The 21443-nt window shown below is 42.5% G+C and overlaps 1 protein-coding gene across 3 annotated transcripts in view; it reads right to left on the bottom strand.

The window, feature by feature from the left end:
• The window catches only part of BRD8 (bromodomain containing 8), a 32935-nt gene that overhangs the window by 6770 nt on the left and 4722 nt on the right, over positions 1-21443 (bottom strand). For 2 of the 3 annotated variants that reach the window (XM_049785989.1, XM_049785988.1), the window contains exons 3-12: positions 10466-10535; positions 9089-9138; positions 8773-8895; positions 8212-8292; positions 7544-7608; positions 5265-5401; positions 4021-4165; positions 1880-2089; positions 1188-1468; positions 160-609 (exon numbers count right to left, since the gene is read on the bottom strand). In XM_049785989.1, coding sequence (XP_049641946.1) covers positions 160-609; positions 1188-1468; positions 1880-2089; positions 4021-4165; positions 5265-5401; positions 7544-7608; positions 8212-8292; positions 8773-8895; positions 9089-9138; positions 10466-10535 — 1612 coding nt within the window. Of the gene's footprint in view, positions 1-159; positions 610-1187; positions 1469-1879; positions 2090-4020; positions 4166-4527; positions 4747-5264; positions 5402-7543; positions 7609-8211; positions 8293-8772; positions 8896-9088; positions 9139-10465; positions 10536-21443 lie in introns of all 3 variants that reach the window. The other variant, XM_049785987.1, reaches the window with a different exon arrangement.

Raw genomic sequence — 21443 nt, 5'->3', positions numbered from 1 at the left:
TAGCCACCTAAGCTAGCAAGTATCACTAGCATTTATTTTATCTATGAACTTTAGTCACAAATATGTCAGAAGAATAAAGCAAGAAAACGAAAGGCCTAACTTGTTACTTCTTACTGAAGATGTAAATCCTCCCTCCCTCCCATCCCTGATCCTAAATACCTCTGTCTTCACAGCTGTAAGCGGAATCTCATCGCCTTTCCCACTGGAAACATCTGCTTCAGCAATCTCTCCAGTTACAGTACTTCTGGGCTCCTCATCTAAGTCCTGACTCCTGAGTTCTGGAGGCTCCATACTTGTGGCTGGGATAACTCCAGCTAGTTCAGCTCCAGAAATTCCTTGCTCTTGTTCTGCAGGTTCCATTTTGATCTCCACACTAGACTCTCTGATGTCCACTAGTTCATGGATTCCTTTGTTTTCTGTTTCCTCAAAGTCCAACCTCTCTTGCTTGACTGTCATCTCTGATGTAGGAAGAGGTACTGACTTGTCCCGCTCCTGCTGGATAGGATGCTCCCAGGGGCCAGGCAGGGACTGGGGATCATCATTCTCTTCACAGAATGACAGTGCTGCTTCCACTGCTGCCACATCCAGCACTTCAGGATGATCATCCACCTGTCCCATAAAACATACGCTGTTAAAGTCATATAAAGAAGCCCAAATCCCTTAATTCTATTAGCACCAAATGAGGTGGCCTGAATCTGTAGTTTCTTTCTCCATCTTCTCCATGTAGTAGAAGCAACCAATGGACAGGCATCTATCCTGTGCAAACCAGTAACAGTGATGGTTGGGGGGAATGACTATATATTTATACAGATATAAATACACACACACACACACAGATTATATATATATATATATACTATATATCAACACCAAAGGGCTTTGAGATTATAGAGATGGAAATGGGTGGAGATGGCAGAGATGGTAGAGATGGTCACATCCAGCAGTGCTCAGGGGTTACTCCTGGCTCTGCCCTCAGAAATTGCTTCTGGCATAGGGGACTATATGGGATGCTGGGATTCAAACCACCATCCATCCTGGATCAGCTGCATACAAGATAAACGCCCTAATGCTGTGCTAATCTCTCTGGCCCCTGTTCATGTAATTTTTACTATGAGAAGCAAGGAGGCTGAGGAGAGAATCCTACGTAGGACCCATGAGAGATTATTTGGGTTTTCTTGCATACTTACCTTGTCCTCAATGATGGCAATGATGTCTCCAACAGTCTCAAAGTCCAGCTCTTCACCTGTGTAAGACACAGCAATATCCATTTTCTCAGCCAGATCTAAATCTTCCTTCCCATCTATGCTGGGAGCCTTTGATCCTCCAGGGGCTTCTGTTACCCCAGATCGAAAGCACTCTTCTTTGATAGAATTGATAATCATGGAAATTTCATTGCTATCCATGGAAACAGTCACTGTATGTGGATCCCCAACAGCCTCCATAGGAACACAGGTGTCAGGTTGGCTCACTACAGAACAGAAAAAGAAAGCATATTTGATATCAAGTAACAACCTGGAGATTACACCAAGGCTGTAGATAAACATCAAGTAGTCCTAAGAATTCACTCTTACACTTAAAAGCCAGAAAATTACCATCTATCTGCTTGTAATTTTTTCCCAGCTTTATCTAGAAAGGTAGAAATACATTCTGAGTCCACTCAGGTGCTTAGCCTTTTCCTGAAAAAACTCATGTCCACCCACCTTTTCTCACATCTATGGTTTTTCTAAGGATTAACAAGGCACACGTCCATGGACAATAGGAGCATTTGAATTGGCAACTCAATGGAGACCAAGATGCTCTTGAGCCAACTATCTCTAACTGAAGCCTATGGTGATATTTGAAACCTAGTGGCAGCTCAGGGCGTGGGTCAGGGACGCACCTGGAGCTACACTTTCAGAAGTGGAGACAGCCGAAGCAGAGGACGGTGCTGGCAGCGCAGGCATCATGACAATGGTAGCCTGGGACACAGACTCTACAGGGGGTGGCACAAGTTTAACTGGAGGTTCACTGGCAACGGTAGTGAAGGAAGCAAGAGGTGTGGTGAACTGTGTAGGACCAGCTTCTAAAAGCCGGGAAAGAGTGGGAGCACCTAACAAAGAGGTATACAAAATGACGTAAGAAGAAAGCACATGAATAAGAAGCAGTAGCCATTTTAAGACTCACACAGAAAAATTTCAAGTCTCAAGGAAGAAAGAAACTCCTCTATCAAATAAGTTCACTACCTACGAACAAGTTACTCTCCACTGCAAAATCTTGTGTAGTTAGGAATGTTCCAAAGCACTCAAAAACAAACATTTATTAAAAAAAAGGTATTTTTCTTCAAAAGGAAATTAATCATTGACTGCAGCAACAAAAACCATACCCCTAAATAGAGCACTTAATCTTTCAATTCTGCATACTATACAAGCCACCCAAATTCAATACCCCTTAAATACCAGTATTTAATGCTTGCTTGATTTTTTTTGGTAAGGGTTATTTTTGCTCTCTTATTTAATTCCTACTACACATATTACAACTAATTAAAAGAAAAAGCAGCAGCAGCTTAAGAGTTAAGTTGTGGGAGGTCAAAGTTATAGTACAATGAGTAGGGCATTTGCCTTGCTTGTGGCTGACCGGTTCCAATCCCCAGCATCCCATATGGTCCCCAGGGCCCAACAGGAATTAATTCCTTAGCACAGAGGCCAGAGCAACACCCTGAGCACCACCAGGCAAGGCCCAAAAACAAACAACAAAAGAAATAAACATTAAAAAAAAAAAGGAGTTAAGTTGGGGAGGCTGGAGTGTACAGTAGGGAGGCTGGAATGTACAATAGGCAGGGAGATTGCCTTGTACACAGACCAATTTCTTTCTTTCTTTTTTTTTTTTTTTGTTTTTTTGGGCCACACCCATTTAATGCTCAGGGGTTACTCCTGGCTAAGTGCTCAGAAATTGCCCCTGACTTGGGGGGACCATATGGGATGCTGGGGGATCAAACCATGGTCCTTCCTTGGCTAGCGCTTGCAAGGCAGACACCTTACCTCTAGCGCCACCTTGCTGGCCCCCTTTTTTTGGTTTTGAGCCAAAAAAAACACTCAGTGGTAATTACTCCTGGCTATGTGCTCAGAAATCGCTCCTGGCTTGGGGGATTAACCATATTTGACACTGGTGGACGAACCGAAGTCCGTCCTAGACTAGTGCATGCAAGGCAGACGCCTTATGCCCTGCGTCACAGCTCAGGCCCCATCCACAGACCAGTTTCAATCCCTGAGCACTGCCAGGAATAATTTCTGATTGTAGAGCCAGTAGTATCCCCCGAGCATAGCCTGGTATGGCCCAAAAAGCAAAAACAAACAAACTAAAAGGAGAGTTAAGTTATATATCTCGAGGTTATAATATAAATCCATTTGTAGAAAACTGGAAATATAATTTTCTACTTTCAAATCTTACTCCTCCATTCTCTAGTATTTTTTCTAGTACCCTTTTGCAAGTCACAAAGAAGCAGTTTCGGGGGCCGGGCGGTGGCGCTAGAGGTAAGGTGCCTGCCTTGCCTGCGCTAGCCTAGGACGGACCGCGGTTCGATCCCCCGGCTCCCATATGGTCCCCCAAGAAGCCAGGAGCAACTTCTGAGCGCATAGCCAGGAGTAACCCCTGAGCGTCACAGGGTGTGGCCAAAAAAAAAAAAAAAAAAAAGAAGCAGTTTCATGATTAAGATCACGAGTCCTCTCACCAATATGCCATGGCTATATCCTGGCTATATCAAGCTCTCCACAGAGAACTTTGTAGGTGGAATAGATATGCAATTTGTTTTTACAAAATGCTATTTAATAATTTCATATAAACTTAACATTTTATATAAAATTCTAATTATATTCTAGAATATACTATTTGGATTTTCTGGGACTTTATTAAGTAAAATAACCTTTTATAAAGGTTTAAATGCAGGGCTGACAGCTGCTTAGTAACAATGTCTAGACCAAAGGCAGTCAATGCCAAGTTCAACATCTTGGAAGTAAAGTAGATAGTGGAACAGTGGTGACTTACCTGAGGCAGCAGGGGAGGCTGCAACTGTGTTGGGTGTTTGCTGCATCTCCCCACCATGTATCATGGGAAGGACCCCGCCTACCTCTAGGAGGACACCTGTACTGTTCAAGTGACCAGAAGCCACAGCCATTTCACTTTCATTGACCTAACAGGGAAGAACAGAGGTGAAGGCTACACTCAAGCTTTCCTTTACTAGCAGTTCCCAAATAAGCTCCAACAGCTGACCAAACTTCATGAAACTAAAAGTTAATATTTTCAGACCCAAGGAAAACTAATTTTCAAAATTTATTTGACAAGGGTTCTTTACAGAAGAGAACCAAAAATATTTGTGGTTCAGATACCTCAGTATCCAAGGACATTATCATTTGTATTGTTGTTTTAAATTAATATTAACTAGGAGATCTTTCTCATCTGTATTTTTCCCCCATGTCATATTTGAGGTCCCAGGCACTCCCTTCCAAGAACTAAATCACCACAGCTCTCAAACACCCACAGAAGTCTCCATACCAGTCTGGGGCTAGTAGGCAGGAGGCTGCCCTTCTTCAAGAGCTCTGACAGCAGAGGGGAGGGGGGTGGAGTTGCTTTCTGTCCAAGCATCTTTTTCTGGGGTGAATCATCTGTTACTGGGGTCATGGGGGCTTCTAAGGGTGCAGAGCCTGGAGGAAGGGTGTCAGGAATCCCAGGAAACGAGGTGACTGGGGTACTCGGCAAAGTCCCAGGGGTTACCTAAGAGACAACAGAGAACCTTTATCTAACTTCTTAAACTCTGGAAGGCTCCCTACTAATCTGGATGGGTTAATGTGTCTAACTATTACTTTATTAATGCTGAGAGGAATTGTCCAGAAACCTTCTACCATTCCTACTCAATCATACTGTTTTCTGTAATTTTTCTTTCACCCTCTCAAATCCACAATGACCCAAGCATTCCACTCAACCAGCCTTTAGAAATTTCTTACCTACTACTATTATTGTATTTACAAAAAAACTGTTCCTTACTTCAATATGAATGTTTTAATATACTTAAACATTTCCTTAATATAGTCTTTTATGTAGATCTTAAAAAGAGCAAAAACCTTTAAGTGTCCATCCTTATATTCAAACACAGACGTGGAAAATCATAACCGTAGCATTCAAACCTAAAGAGGAAGTTGCCTCTAGGCCAAAGTGGTTTCCTTGTCATTCATCCTTCTGCTGGCTTGCTGTCCCTTTTCTGATCAGTTTCATGTTTATGGAAATACACTCACCCCAGATGTGGTCTCTTCCATAGTGGTTGTAGACAAGTCCCCTAGTGTATAATCACCTCCCGGGGAGGCAGAATCTATCGGTGAGCGAACCATAACAGTGGGTAATCTCCGAGGGGGTGTTTTTACTGCTTGACGAGCTAGAACATAAAACAAAAAAATAAATCAAACCAGGCATTACTGATATTGTATGATACAGGACAAATAAGGATGCTACAATTCTGGGGCTGGAGTGATAGTACAATACAGCAGGTAAATGCTTGTCTTGCACATAACCAACACAAATTCAATCCCTAGCCTGCCAGCAGTGATCGCAGAATAAGAGCCAGAAGTAACCCCGAGCACTGCCAAACTATTTATCAAATTCTCCCAATTCTCCCATTGCCAAAGACCCAAAAACAAAACCAAACAACTCCATGGTCCCCACAATAAAGTAACATTATGAGTTTTTTTTTTTTTTTTTTTTGGTTTTTGGGCCACACCCGGCGGTGTTCAGGGGTTACTTCTGGCTGTCTACTCAGAAGTAGCTCCTGGCAGGCATGGGGAACCATATGGGACACCGGGATTCGAACCAACCACCTTAGGTCCTGGATCGGCTGCTTGCAAGGCAAATACCGCTGTGCTATCTCTCCGGGCCCATGAGTTTTTACTAGAAATAGAAAATTAAATTTTCAGGGCCAAAGAGAGAGTACAATGGGTAGGATACTTCTTTTTCTTTTGGTTTTTGGGCCACACCCAGTGATGCTCAGGGGGTACTCCTGGCTATGTGCTCAGAAATCTTTCCTGGCTTGGGGGACCATATGGGATGCCAGGGGATCGAACCGTGACTATCCAAGGTTAGCGTGGGCAAGGCAAATGTTCTACCACTTGCGCCACTGCTCCGGCCCTGGGTAGGATACTTGTGCTTCATGCACTCAATCCAATTTTGACCCTGGCACTACATATAGTCCAGAGACCCATCAGCATTATGCCCTGAATCCAGAGTTGGGAATAAGTTCTGAGCAGTGTCAATGTGTGATGCTGAAATGAAAAATAAGCTCACCGCCCTCCCAAAAAAGAAAAACCTTTCCCAATACTTTAAGGAAAGTTTTTCTTTTGGGGAAAAGGGTTTTTGTGCCACAACTGGTGGAACTCAGGAAATCATACAGTGCCAGGGATCGAGTTCAGGTTCACTATATCTGAGGTAAACACCTTAACGGCTGTACTATTATCTCTCCAACCCAGAAAACAAGGTTTTTTAATTCTTGCCCCAACAGTAAGTTTTTTGTTTGTTTGTTTGTTTTTGGGTCACACCCGGCAGTGCTCAGGGGTTACTCCTGGCTCTATGCTCAGAGATTGCCCCTGGCAGGCTCAGGGGACCAAATGGGATGCCGAGATTCAAACCAAAGACCTTCTGCATGCAAGGCAAACGCCTTACCTCCATGCTGTCTCTCCGGCACCAACAGTAAGTTTTTAAGTCTTTTCATTTTCAAGCTTTTTAAGCTATAACCTGTAGTACATTTCTGACTCTTTGCTAAAGGGAGCATACATGGTGTTAGGGCTTGAACTGGACCAACCACTTGCAAGGTGAAGTGCCTTAACCCTTGTACTATCTCTCTGGCCCATTTAGTATCTTTTGGGGGGTGGGGAACAGTGCACCTGTGGCACTATTGGATGATCAAACCCAGGGCTCACATTTTCCCAAAACTAGTTCTCCCAGTAAACAAATTAGTTTATACACACCCCATCAATAGCCTCAACAATGTAGTATTGAACTCTTACCAATCAATGGGAATGATCTCATTAGCTCAGAGCCTGTACTAGAATAATTAAAGTGTTAAGTTCTCAGCTTATCCAAAGTATCCCGGTTCTTACAGGCCACTAACTCCTGAAATCTTAATTATGTTTAGTGTCCTTACTAAGCCTGTGTATTTTGGTTTTCGTTTGCTAGTTTTTGTTTCTGTTTCACACCCAGTGACACTCAAGGATTACTCCTGGCTATGCGCTCAGAAATCGCTCCTGCCTTGGGGGGCCAGATGGGATACCGGGGATCGAACCCAGGTCCGTCCTGGGTCAGCCACTTGCAAGGCAAATGTCCTACTTCTGCACTATTACTCCGGCCCCAAGTCTGTGTATTCTGAAAGGACATGAGTTTCTTCCTGAACATAAATATTTTCTTTCTAGTAAAAGAGATGACAAAGCAAACAGCCCAATATTGAAATTAGTAAATTTCATGTTACAAAGTAATTTCAAATTCTAGTTAGCATGGCAACTGATAAGTGGAGGTACTAGGTTCACCTTACCCTGATAAGCAGCATCTGTAGCCTTCCTCTTTACTTCAGCTTCCTCTTCTTCTAATTTCTTTTTCCTAAAAAGAAAATAGATTTCAGGCAGATATATTATACATGTTTCTCAGTGTCATCAAAAGGAAAGTTTTTTTTTTAAATTGGTTTTTGGGTCACACCTGGCAGTGCTCAGGGGTTACTCATGGCTCTACACTCAGAAATCCCTCCTGGCAGGCTCCGGGGACCATATGGGATGCCGGAATTCGAACCACTGTCCTTCTGCGTTTAAGGCAAACGCCTTACCGCTGTGCTATCTCTCGGATCCAGGAAAGTATTTTTTTTTACTAGTTAGCATATTATGAAAGCCTAAACAGAAATCCTTACAAGCCAAATAAGGAAATTTAAGTATACTGCCTAAATATTAGTTTATCCTGAAAAACTAGAGTCACTTTTAAATTGGAACTAAGTTATGTTCTCACAGTAAAATGAATGATCCATCATATTACCTTCTAAAACATACACACATGCGCGCACACACATACATGTGCACCCCTATTCTTCCACTAATCTTGTAACTCTGCTGTTTTCTTTTTCAGAGTATCTCAGTTTTAAAGAGATGGATATAAAGAAATTAAGTCTGCTCCCCAAGGAAAGGAAATAAAGAATAAATAAACAATATAACCCACATTGCAATGTCATTGCAAAGCTCATCCAGTCTACTGTCCATGTGCCCAGCCTGAATTAATTCTGCATCTCTTTTCAGCCGTCTGTAAAAAAAAAAAAAAAAAAAAAAAAAGACAGAAGTAGATAATTAGCTTTATTGGGTTTTTTCTTTTCTTTTCTTTTCTTTTGGGGGGGGCCACACCCAGTGACACTCAGGGGTTACTCCTGGCTATGTGCTCAGAAATCACTCCTGGCTTGGGAGACCATATGGGATGCTGGGGATAGAACCAAGGTCTGTCCTGGGTCAGCTGCGTGCAAGGCAAACGTCCTATCGCTGTGCTATCACTCCAGCCCTTATTGGTTTTCATTAAAAAAAAAAAAAATTTAAACAATGCCAGAGTCCTGCAATGCTGGTTTCGTGGGGTGAGGGTCAGGCCACTAGGGTAACATTGAGCATCGTATTTAGCGGACCATGAAGTGCTAGCGTCAAACTCAAGACACACAAAGTAGGCATGTGGCAACCATTTGAGCTCTGACTATTATTCAATGTCACTCCTTTTCTTGGAATACTCTCTGAGAAGTACCTGTATTTTTCCTGGGTTTCCTTTATCACCTTCTTTAGTTCTTCAACTCGTTCTGCAGTCAGTTTCCTAACAATGACATCTTCAACAGTTTCTACCACTTCTCCTTTTTCACCTCGTTTGCGTCTGGGAAAATATAAGAACCACACATAAACATAACTTTTATCACACTAGCATTTTCAGGTCTTCTCTACCACCAAATCATAGATTACTTCTACTATACTTGTATTACCTAGTAATACAAAAAGCTATAAATCAGACCTACTAAGTGAATACTTTCTACTTAAGAGATTTTACTAAGTGCTTATCTTGTACTCACTTTGGTGTCTCGGTGGTCTCTAGAAGCTCTGAGTACTGGGAAGCACAATGCTATGGAAAAATATGAAAATAAAATGAGCAATTCTAGACCTATCAATATATCAACAAATCAGAATTTAGTCAGAGGAACTGTATATAAAATCTGAGTGGATTTCAAACAAGACAAATTACTCAGCAATAAAATCAAGTGTTATTAACAGAAAAGAAATAATTTTTGCTTCAAATTTATGGATTATGAGAATGACAACCTAATCTCCAATATTGGTAGTTACTATTGTCTCAATACTTATCATCTGTCAGATAATATACTAAATGCTTTTTAAGTATTCACTAACCTCAACTCTTATTATTTTTTTTTTTTTGAGAGGACCCAAACCTGGCTGCACTCAGGGGTTACTCCTAGCTCTGAGCTCAGGAATCCCCCTGGTAGGCATATGGGATGCCGGGGATCAAACCTGGGTTGGCTACATGCAAGGCAACATACACACATGGCCCTACCCACTGAGAAATCACTCCTGCCCCTCAACGTTTTTGTTTGTTTTCTGGGTCACACCTGGCAGCGCTCAGGAGTTAATCCTGGTTCTGCACTCAGAAATTGCTCCTGGCAGGCTCAGGGGACCATATGGAATGCCAGTTTTCGAACTGCCATTCGGCTGCATGCAAGGCAAATGCCCTACCACTGTGCTATCTCTCTGGCCCCTTCAACTCTATCTTTACAATATTAAAGCTACTTTTATTTTTTGGATACTAGATATCCAACCCAGGACCTTAGACACATAAAAATTGCAGATCTGATTTTTAGCTACTTCCTAACAAATAAAAACAGGCTGATGGTCCAAAATCTTTAAATTTTCTTCTTTTTGATAGGGGTCAGACCTGACAATTCTGGGGGAAGGAGAGATTATATGTAGTGCCAGATACAGAACTCAAGCCCTCATCTCCCTGGTTTGTGGCCCAAAGTTTAATTTATTCATTTTACTTGGGAGATTATAACCAGCAGTGCTTAGGGGTTACAAAATTCTTGATGGTCATGGGGTGTTAGGATCTCTAGAGCCTAGTACACTTATATGTACTCTATCCCTTTGAGTTATCTCTCTGGACCTTGTGATTCAAAGTTTTAGAGCAGAGCTCTACTAAACCTACATGTGTCTAATTCCAAAAGGACTCTTAACTATTCAGCTCCACTGATAAGGATAGTTTGTACTACAAATACAGATGTGTAGACTTGTTTACAATGAAAAAAATAAAAGATGGGTCAAACACTTTTCCCTCTCTTCAGTTTAATTCCTTCTCTTCTAAGTATAAATATGTTGTGATTAAAGAGCAGGATCTGGAAGGGAATGAACTTCACATCTCAAGGTTGATCTTCAGAACTTACTTTTTGAGAAAACCAGTCTGGAGGGCGGCCAGGTTCTGCAAAGGGTTTGATTGCTCGGCTAACTGATACCCTACAAAATGAAAAATTCCTCATTACATACCACATTTTAAAAAGAGAAAACGTGTTGAAAGTTAAAGGTTTAGATTTATCACTTTGGAATAAAAAAAATTGCGAACAGGAAAGTATTCTAGAATATCTGAAACACTGAAAATGATGCAATTATTTAAATCATTTAGAGTAGTGTCATCACTGTTTTTTGGTTTTGTTTTTTTTTGGAGGGGGGGGTCACACCCAGCAGCACTCAGGGGTTACTTCTGGCTCTATGCTCAGAAATTGCTCCTGGCAGGCTCGGGGGACCATATGGGATGCCGGGATTTGAACCACCGACCTTCTTCTGGATGCAAGGCAAACGCCTTACCTCCATGCTAGCTCTCCAGCCCAGTCACTAATGTTTTTCTGTGTGACTACTTTCTAGATGAAGTAAAAAGTATTAAAAACCAAATGCAAAATGTAATTTCTGTTCATTTGGAAAAATACCTTTTCTTTTCTCCCCAGTGCTAAAAACCGAACCCAGAGACTCAAAAATGCATTAATTTTGATTCTTTAAAAAAAAAAGTGTGTGTGTGTGTGTGCGTGCGCACGCACGCGCGCGCGCACTTGGCTGTAGCAATAGGACAGCAGGTTAGGAGCTGGTCGCACATGCAGCATCCAGGTTAATCTCTAGCATCCATAGGGTTCCCCCCAAGTCAGCCAGAAGTGATTCATGATTTCTGAGTGCAGAGCCAAGATTAACCCTTGAGCACTGTTGGATAGTCTAAAACCAAAAACCAAACCAAAAAAACAAAAATTAGGTAGGGCGTTTGACTTGCATGTGGCTGGCCCAGGTTTGATTGCCAGAAGTATCTCCTAAGTGTAGAACCAGGAGTAACTGTTGAATACTACTGGGTGTGCTTTCCCCCAAGCTCCCAAAAAGACCTACCTATCCTTGGGTGGGCAAGGACAGTGCAGAGCTCCAGTTTCCAGGGGTGCAGTCTGCAGGAAGCATTCACCCACCTACCCGTCGAGGTTTCCAGTACCCTAGTCACCTCCTTTTACCCCTCATAAAAAAAGAGGAAAGAAAAACAGATCTATCCTTTAAGAAGGAATTTTGGGGGCCGGCGAGGTGGTGCTAGAGGTGTCGGCCTTGCAAGCGCTAGCCAAGGAAAGACCAAGGTTTGATCGGATCCCCAGGTGTCCCATATGGTCCCCCCAAGCCAGGGGCAATTTCTGAGTGCATCAAACGTGTGTGGCCCGAAAACAAAAACAAAAACAAAAAAAAAAAAGAAGGAATTTTCGATACATTCTAATACTGAAAAGTTATCTTTTTTGGGGGGGAGTCATACCCAGCAGCGCTCAGGGGTTACTCCTGGCTCTATGCTCAGAAATTGCCCCTGGCAGGTACAGGGGACCATATGGGATGCCGGGATTCGAACCATGGTCCTTCTGCATGAAAGGCAAACACCCTATCTCCATGCTATCTTTTCCTTCTCCTTCCTTCCTTCCTTCCTTCCTTCCTTCCTTCCTTCCTTCCTTCCTTCCTTCCTTCCTTCCTTCTTCCTTCCTACCTACCTACCTACCTAACCTACCTACCTAACCAACCTACCTAACCTTCCTTCCTTCCTTCCTTCCTTCCCTCCCTCCCTTCCTTCCTTCCTACCTACCTACCTAACCAACCTACTTAACCTTCCTTCCTTCCTTCCTTCCTTCCTTCCTTCCTTCCTTCCTTCCTTCCTTCCCTCCCTCCCTCCCTCCCTCCCTCCCTCCCTCCCTCCCTCCCTCCCTCCCTCCCTCCCTCCTTCCTGCTTTCCTTGTTTTCGGGCCACACTCAACAATTTGCAAGGGAAATTCCTGGCTCTGCATTAAGGAATCACTCCTGGTGTTGTTTAAGGGATGCGGGAGATTAAATACTTTGTGAAGGAATAAAGGTATTAAGGAGCTCTTTTCCTTTATAATAAGCTATATATAGGGATATATATAGCTGGAGAGATAGCACAGCGGTAGGGCATTTGCCTTGCATGCAGAAGGACGGTGGTTCGAATCCCGGCACCCCATATGGTCCCCCGAGCCTACAGGGGAGTGGGGTGGGGAATTTCTGACCGCAGAGCAAGCAGTCCTTGAGTGCTGCCGGGTGTGAGCCAAAAAAAAAAAAAAAAAAAAAAAAAGCTATATATATGGGTCAGAGAAACAGTAATACAATAATACAGTAATATGGAGTTTGCTTTGCATGTGGCCAATCTGGGTTCAATCCTCAGCACCTCATATGATTCCCCAGAGTCTCTACAGGAATAATCCCTGAAAACAGAGCAAGGAATTAGCCCTGAGCACTGCTGGGTTTGGCACACACACACAAATAGTTATATGTGTAGTTATCAGAAAAACGTAAAGTTAAGCCATAATCATGACTCATTCCAAAGCCCAGATTAACCATAAATATACATGGAAAAGAAATCTTGGAGTTACTTTATCTCGGACCAGTCATGGATATGTTAAGGACTGGTGTAATAGTACAGTGCGTAGGGCATTTGCCTTGCATGTAACCAATCCAGATTTGATCCCTGGCACCCGGACATAGCCCAAGTCCACCAGGAGTGATCCCTAAGAGCAGAGTTAGAATAAGCCCTGATACAAAACCCCCTTCCTTACACCTATATTCATTGCAGCACTATTTACCATAGCAAGACTCTGGAAACAACCAAGATGCCCTTCAACAGACGAATGGCTAAAGAAACTGTGGTACATATACACAATGGAATATTATGCAACTGTCAGGAGAGATGAAGTCATGAAATTTTCCTATACATGGATGTACACGGAATCTATTATGCTAAGTGAAATAAGTCAGAGAGAGAGAGAGAAAAACACAGAATGGTCTCACTCATCTATGGGTTTTAAGAAAAATGAAAGACGGGCCGGGCGGTGGCGCTAGAGGTAAGGTGCCTGCCTTGCCTGCGCTAGCCTAGGACGGACCGCGGTTCGATCCCCCGGCGTCCCATATGGTCCCCCAAGCCAGGAGCAACTTCTGAGCGCATAGCCAGGAGTAACCCCTGAGCGTCACCGGGTGTGGCCCAAAAACCAAAAAAAAAAAAAAAAAAAAAAAAGAAAAATGAAAGACATTCTTGCAATAATAATTTTCAGACACAAAAGAGAAAAGAGCTGGAAGTTCCAGCTCACCTCAGGAAGCTCACCACAAAGAGTGATGAGTTTAGTTAGAGAAATAACTACATTTTGAACTGTCCTAATAATGAGAATGTATGAGGGAAATGGAGAGCCTGTTTAGAGTACAGGCGGGGGTCGGGTGGGGAGGAGGGAGACTTTGGACATTGGTGATGGGAATGTTGCACTGGTGATGGGTGGTGTTCTTTACATGACTGAAACCCAAACACAATCATGTATGTAATAAAGGTGTTTAAATAAAAAAAAATATATATATATATAAAAAAATAGAATAAGCCCTGAGCACCACCAAGTGTAGCCCCAAAACAAAAAACAAATAAATAAAAAGAAAAACACATTACATTATAATCCATGAACTATAACAGAAAATTTATATACTGCATTAAAAATACTAATTTAAATTGCATTAAAAATATAAATTGGGCCCGGAGAGATAGCACAGCAGTGTTTGCCTTGCAAGCAGCCAATCCAGGACCAAAGGTGGTTGGTTCAAATCTTGGTGTCCCATATGGTCCCCCATGCCTGCCAGGAGCTATTTCTGAGCAGACAGCCAGGAGTAACCCCTGAGCACTGCCGGGTGTGGCCCAACCCCCCCCAAATATATATATTTATATACATATTTATATTTATTATATATATTAATTTAGGTTCTGTTTTATTTTTCTTGATGTTCTTTGACTAATAAAAATTTAAAAAAAAAAAAATATATATATATATATATATAAATTTAGGGGCCAAAGCATTGGTGCAAGTGGTAAGACATCTGCCTTGCCCATGCTAGCCTAGGACGGACTGTGGTTCGATCCCCCCAATGTCCCATATGGTCCCCCAAGCCAGGAACAATTTCTGAGTACATAGCCACGAGTAACCCCTGAGCGTCATCGGGTATGGCCCCCCCCCCAAAAAAAAAATTTATGTGCTGGATCAACAGCATAGTGGGTAGGGGATTTGCCTTGCATGCAGCCAACTCAGGTTGGATCCCTGCTATCCCATATGGTCCGCTGACCCTGCCACGAGTGATTTCTGAGTGCAGAGGCAGGAGTAACACCTAACCACTGCTGGGCACGACCCCCAAACACACACACACACACACACACACACACACACGACCCCCAAACAAACACACACACACACACATATCTGAATAGGACAATTTGCAATACTTATTAAAACTATTTTGTGTTTTTGGGCCACACTGGCACTTGGGTTATTGGCTCTGCGCTCAGAAACCACTCCTGGGGGCTAGAGTGATAGCACAGCAGTAGGGCGTTTGCCTTGCATTCAGCTGACCCATTACAGATCTGGGTTCAATCTCTGATATCCATCCCATATGGTCCCCCGAGCCAGGAGTGATTTTTGAGCTCAGAGCCAGGAGTAACTCATGAGCGTCACCGGGTGTGGCCCAAAAAAACAAAATACAAAAAAACCAAAAAAGCACTGTTGGCAGGTTTGGGAGAGACCACATGGAATGCCGGAAATCAAACCTGGGGCCATCCCAGGTTGGCAGCATGCAAGGCAAACGATCTACCACTGTGGTAGATTTATCACTCTGGTCCCTTATTATACTATTTTATAAACTCATGAAAACTGTTTGTTTTGGTTTTTGGGTTACACTTGGCAGCATTCAAGGGTTAGAAATCGCTCCTGGCAGGCTCAGGGGACCATATGGGATGCCGGGATTTGAACCACCAACCTTCTGCATGCAAGGCAAATGCTTTACCTCCATGCTATCTCTCCGGCCCGAAAACACAGTTTTTAACTGTTTGGAGAGCCACATCCAACAGTGTTCTGTCTGGCAGAGCTTGGAAAGCCATGCAGTCATGCCATGCCAGAGTTCAAAACCTAGAACTTGGACCTGCAAAGTATATGCTCTACCACTTGAGCACAGGCCTGGTCCATTACATATACTCTTAAACCAGCAACTCCACTACAAGTCTGTCTTACAGATACAATCTATGCATAACTCTGAAGTCACGTTTGTATTAGTGAATTTAATAGGCATCTAGTTGGGCCAAAGTGATAGTATGGTATATTTGTCTTACAGATATAATATATACATATCTCTGGTGAAGCAACACTTGTATTAGTGAATTTAATAGGCAACTAGTTGGCCAAAGTGAAACTATAGTGAGTTATGCTTGCATGCAGCTGACCCACGGCTCAAGCCCTGGCATCCCATATGGCTGCTCCATGCCCGCCAGGAGTGATTCCTGAGCAAAGAGCCAGGGGTAACCCATGAGCCCACTGGGTGTGGCCCCCAAAACAAAAACAAAAAAGGCAACTGGTTAAGAACAGTACATCCATAAAACAGTCATGCAGCTGTGGGGAAAACAGTTGCGTGGTTTGGGAGGAGGGATGAGATATCTAAACAAACACAATGATCTGTAAGGTAGAGAACTAAGTTAAAGAAAACTGTCGAGTGCCACTCCACCGGCACCAACAGAGAAAATAAAAAGTATCAGAAGCAACATAAAGAATATACAATGGGGGACCGGAGAGATGGCACGGAGGTAAGGCCTTTGCCTTGCAGGCAGAAGGACGGTGGTTTGAATCCGGGCATCCCATATGGTCCCCTGAGCCTGCCAGGAGCGATTTCTGAGCATTGAGCCAGGAGTAACCCCGGAGTGCTGCGGGTGTGACCCAAAAACCAAAAACCACACATACACAAAAAAGAATATACAATGGCCAGGGAGATCGTTCAAAGTGCTAGAGCACATGCTTTGATTTTATGATCCTTAGGATCAATTTCTGGGTTAACAAAAATGTGTGTGTCTATGTATCTTTGCATAGGGAGGAAAATGGGGCCTAGAATAAAATTAGTATAAAAGTTAAGCGTGCTTGCCTTGTAAGCAAAAAGATCTAAGTTTAAGTGCAATCTCTGACATCTCCATTGAGATTACTGACACCATAAGCAACTTCAGCTGCATTCCAGCCAAGAGTCCATCAAATGAGGTTTTTATATTTGAGTTATATTTCTTTCTAAATTTATCAAATTAGGTAGGTCTATTTTATTTGGGAATTTATAATGTAATTTGGTTGAAGAACAGCTACTACCCAGAACATAGTGATTCTCTCAAATCTCCAACTTTTTTTTTGTTTGTTTACTTTTGGGTCACACCTGGCGGCACTCGGGGGTTACTCCTGGCTATACACACAGAAATCACTCCTGGCAGGCTTGGGGGGTCATTTGGAATGGCGGGATTTGAACCACCGTCCTTCTGCATGCAAGGCAGTGACCTACCTCTATGCTATCTCTCTGGCCCCTAATCACCTCCAACTTCTAGTACCAAATCTGCAAGGAGCTATACAGCATGGTAACAACTTTCAGGAATGTGCTACTAAATTACTATTTTCAACTTTATTCTCCATTTATTTATTTAAAAAAAATGTAGAGAAAGACTTGAATTCTATCAAGAAAAAATAATCCCACCAACTATATTTTTAAATGATTGGATTTTGTTACCCATTTCAAAGGACCTATAACCATAGTCCCTAGGGCTCTGCTTACTGCCTCATTGTCCATAGTCTAACTCCACCATCTTTTTTTTTTTTTTTGGTTTTTGGGCCACACCCGGTAACGCTCAGGGGTTACTCCTGGCTATGTGCTCAGAAGTTGCTCCTGGCTTGGGGGACCATATGGGACACCAGGGGATCGAACCGCGGTCCGTCCAAGGCTAGCGCAGGCAAGGCAGGCACCTTACCTTTAGCGCCACCGCCCGGCCCCTAACTCCACCATCTTAATGGACCCACAACCCCCAGGCCTTGAAGTACTAGGCCACTTCACAGTTCCTCATCAAATTTCACACTGCTCACATTTATATTTCTTCCTTTAATAGAGTGAATATGGACAGAGCAGATAAGGAACAATTCCCAGTCTAATTTCCAGAATCGTAGGGAGGCAAACTGCAAAGATTCACTTTAAGCACAGCAGAACAGCAAATCCAATGGGAAAACATACATAAGTTCACTAAGTTCAATGAATGAAAACAATAACACAGAAGGCTTTCAACCAGGGCCAGAGAGATAGATTGGAGGTAAGGCATTTGCCTTGCATGCAGAATGATGGTGACTCGAATCCCGTCATCCCATATGGTCCCCCAACCCTGCCAGGAGTGATTTCTGAGCGTAGAGCCAGGAGTAACCCCTGAGCACTGCCTTGTGTGAGCCAAAAACCAAAAAAAAAAACCAAAAACCTAGAATTGAGTCTTGAAATTAGTCTTGCAATAAACATTAAAGAACTCTTTTTTGTTTGTTTGTTTTTGTTTTTGTGTCACAGCCTGGGGATAGAACCTGGGTCAGATAGTACCTATGTACTATCACTCCAGCCCTAAGGGGTTTTATTTCTGGTCTAATAATTTTTCTGAAATTGAAAAAGAAAAGAGCTTATTTGACAGTCTATCTTGAAAAAGAATAAATGACAACAGATGAGTGGCTAAAGAAACAGTGGTACATATACACAATGGAATGCAGCCATCAGGAAAAAAGTGAAGTTATTAAATTTTCCTATAATGATGGACATGGAAACTGAGTGAAATAAGTCAGAGGGAGAGAGATAGACACAGAATAGTTTCACTCATCTATAGAATTTAAGAAAAATAGAGATGAGGGCTGGAAAGACCGGCTCACAATATGAAGTTTACCACAGAGAGTGATAAGTGCAATTAGAGAAATAACTACACCGTCAACTATCATGACAATGGTAGTGAAATAGCAGAGAACCTATCTCAAATACAGGCAGGGGGTGGAGGAGGAGGGAGTTGGAGGTATTGGTTGTGGAAATGTTGCACTGGTGAAGGGAGGGGTGTTTTTTTTTTTTTAACTGAAACCCAACTACAAACATGTTTGTAATCATGATGCTTAAATATACTATTTAAAAAAAAAAAACAAAAACAGAAGAAATGAGAAATCTGTTCACTGTGTCTCTCAATTTTTAATTTATTTTTGGTTTTGGGGCGACACCCAGCAGTACTCCGGAATTACTCCTGGCTGGCTCAAGGAACCAGATGGAGTGCCAGGGATTAAACATAGGCTGGCTATGTATAAGATAAACGCCCTACCCACTGTAGTATTTCCCCAGCCCCATGTCTTATCAATTTGAGAAAGACTGTCCATATCTTAAATCTATCCCATTTATTGGATCAGAATTCAGAATGGCCAGGAATAAATCCTGAAAACTGCTGGGCATGGGTCCAAAAACAAACAAACAAACAAACAAAAAAAGCACTCCTTGGTCTTTTAATACAGAACTGAGATTACCAAGTGGAAATTCAGGAAGACACTAAAAGGCAGATTAGATTAGATTAGATTAGATTAGATTAGATTAGATTAGATTAGATTAGAAGTGACAACAGGACAGCAATGGGCCTTAAGAACTCTAGTGGTGGGGCCAGAGAGATAGCATAGAGGTAAGGTGTTTGCCTTGTATGCAGAAGGATGGTGGTTCAAATCCCGCATCCCATATGGTCCCCTGTGCCTGGCAGGAACAATTTTTTTTTTTTTTTGGTTTTTGGGTCACACCCGGCGGTGCTCAGGGGTTACTCCTGGCTCTCTGCTCAGAAATACTCCTGGCAGGCACGGGGGACCGTATGGGACACTGGGATTCGAACCAACCACCTTTGGTCCTGGATCGGCTGCTTGCAAGGCAAACACCGCTGTGCTATCTCTCCGGGCCCCCAGGAACAATTTCTAAGCAGAGAGCTGGGAGTAACCACTGAGTGCTTGCCGGGTGTGAGCCCCCCCCTCCCCCAATAAAAAAGAAAGAACTCTAGAGGTGGGTACAATAAAACATGTGTATAGCTTGAAGAAAAAAAAAAGAGATCTAGTGGTGGTGGAAGGGCAATCTTTTATTTGGGGAGCCTCTTTGGGCCACATAAAGCAGTGCTTCGGGGTTATTCCTGGCAAGTTGGGGGACTATCTGGGATGCCAGGGATTGAAATCAGGATGGTCACGTGCAAGGAAACACCATATCCACTGAGCTATCCTCCAGTCCCAAGGGACAATCATTTTCATAGACATAGTATATGAACAACCAATTTTTTTTTAAATTCCCAATAGGCAAAAATGTGACTTAATTGGTAGAGTAAATGTCTACCATGTACAAGGCACTGAGTTCCATCCCTTGCCTAAACTATGCTAAATGGCTTTCATTTATGGGCAAAATAAATAAATAAATAAATAAATAAATAAATAGCAATTTCAAATGGCATTTTTTTTCTCTAACTATTAACCAAATTTTTAAATCCATATTGGGTGTAGAGGACACTTTGGGGCAACATCCAGCTATACTCAGGGTCTATTTCTGGTTCTATGTTAAGAAGTGATCCTGGCAGTGCTCAGAGGACTGCATGTGGTGCCAGGGATTTGAACTAGGGTTGTGGCGGCCACTGCCACCTGGAAGAAGTGCATATCTCCGTATTATCTATAATTATCTATAATGCACTATCTGAGACTCCTGTACTATGAAGCTTCTTTTTTTAATATCTTTATTTAAAGACCATTAAAAAACATGTTTGTAGTTGGGTTTCAGTTAAAAAGGGGGGGGGCAGAGAGATAGTGTGGAGGTAAGGCGTTTGCCTTTCATGCAGAAGGTCATCAGTTCAAATCCCAGCGTCCCATATGGTCCCCAGTGCCTGCCAGGGACAATTTCTGAGCATGGAGCCAGGAGTAACCCCTGAGCACTGCCGGGTGTGACCCAAAACCACAAAAAAAAGAAAAAAAGAAAAAAGAACACCCCCCCTTTCACCAGTGCAACATTCCCACCACCAATACCCCCATCTCCTTCCTCCTCCACCCCCTGTCTATATTTGAGTCAAGCATTCTATTTCTCTCACTACCATTGTCATGGTAGTTGATAGTATAATCATTTCTCTAACTGAACTCACCACTCTCTGTGGAAAGCTTCATATTGTGAGCCGGTCCTTCCAGCTCTCATCTCTATTGTCTTTGGGTATTATTACAATAAAGTCTTTTATTTTTCTTAAATCCCATAGATGAGTGAGATATTCTGTGTCTATCTCTCTCCCTCTGACTTATTTCTCTCAGCATAATAGTTTCCATGTCCACCCATGCATAGGAAAATTTCATAACCTCACTTTTTTTTCTGATGCACTGTTTCTTTAGCCACTCATCTGATAACGGGCACCTGGGCTTTTTCCAGATTCTGGCTATTGAAAACATCACTGCAATGAATATAGGTATGCAGAAGGCATTTTTGTATTTGTGTTTTTGTGTTCTTAGGGTATATCCCTAGGAATGGTATAGCTGGATCATATTTCCAGTTTTTTGAGGAATCTCCATATTGTTTTCCATAAAGGCCAGACTAGATGGCATTCCCACCAGCAGTAAATTTGCATTACTTTCTCCTCACATCCCTGCCAGCACTGCTTGTTCTTATTCTTCGTGATATGTGCCAGCCTCTGTGGCATGAAATGGTATCTCATTACTATTTTGATTTGCATCTCCCTGATGATTAGTGATGTGGAACATCTTTTCATGTATTTTAGGCTATTTGTATTTATTCTTTGAGGAATTGTCTATTAATTTATTCTTCCCATTTTTTGGATGGGATTAGATGTTTTTTTCTTGTTAAGTTCTATCAGTACCTTGTATATCCTATATATTAGTCCCTTATCTGATGGATATGGGTGAATAGTTTCTCCCATTCTCGCTTTTGTATCCTAGTCACTATTTCCTTTCAGGTGCAGAAGTTTCTCAGTTTAATATAGTCCCATCTGTTTATCTCTGCTTCCACTTGTTTGGAGAGTGC

Source organism: Suncus etruscus, chromosome 14 (assembly GCF_024139225.1).
Source record: "Suncus etruscus isolate mSunEtr1 chromosome 14, mSunEtr1.pri.cur, whole genome shotgun sequence".
Taxonomy (NCBI): Eukaryota; Metazoa; Chordata; class Mammalia; order Eulipotyphla; family Soricidae; genus Suncus; species Suncus etruscus.
Note: the sequence above shows the minus strand (reverse complement) of the source record. Positions and strands in the feature narration are given on the sequence as shown.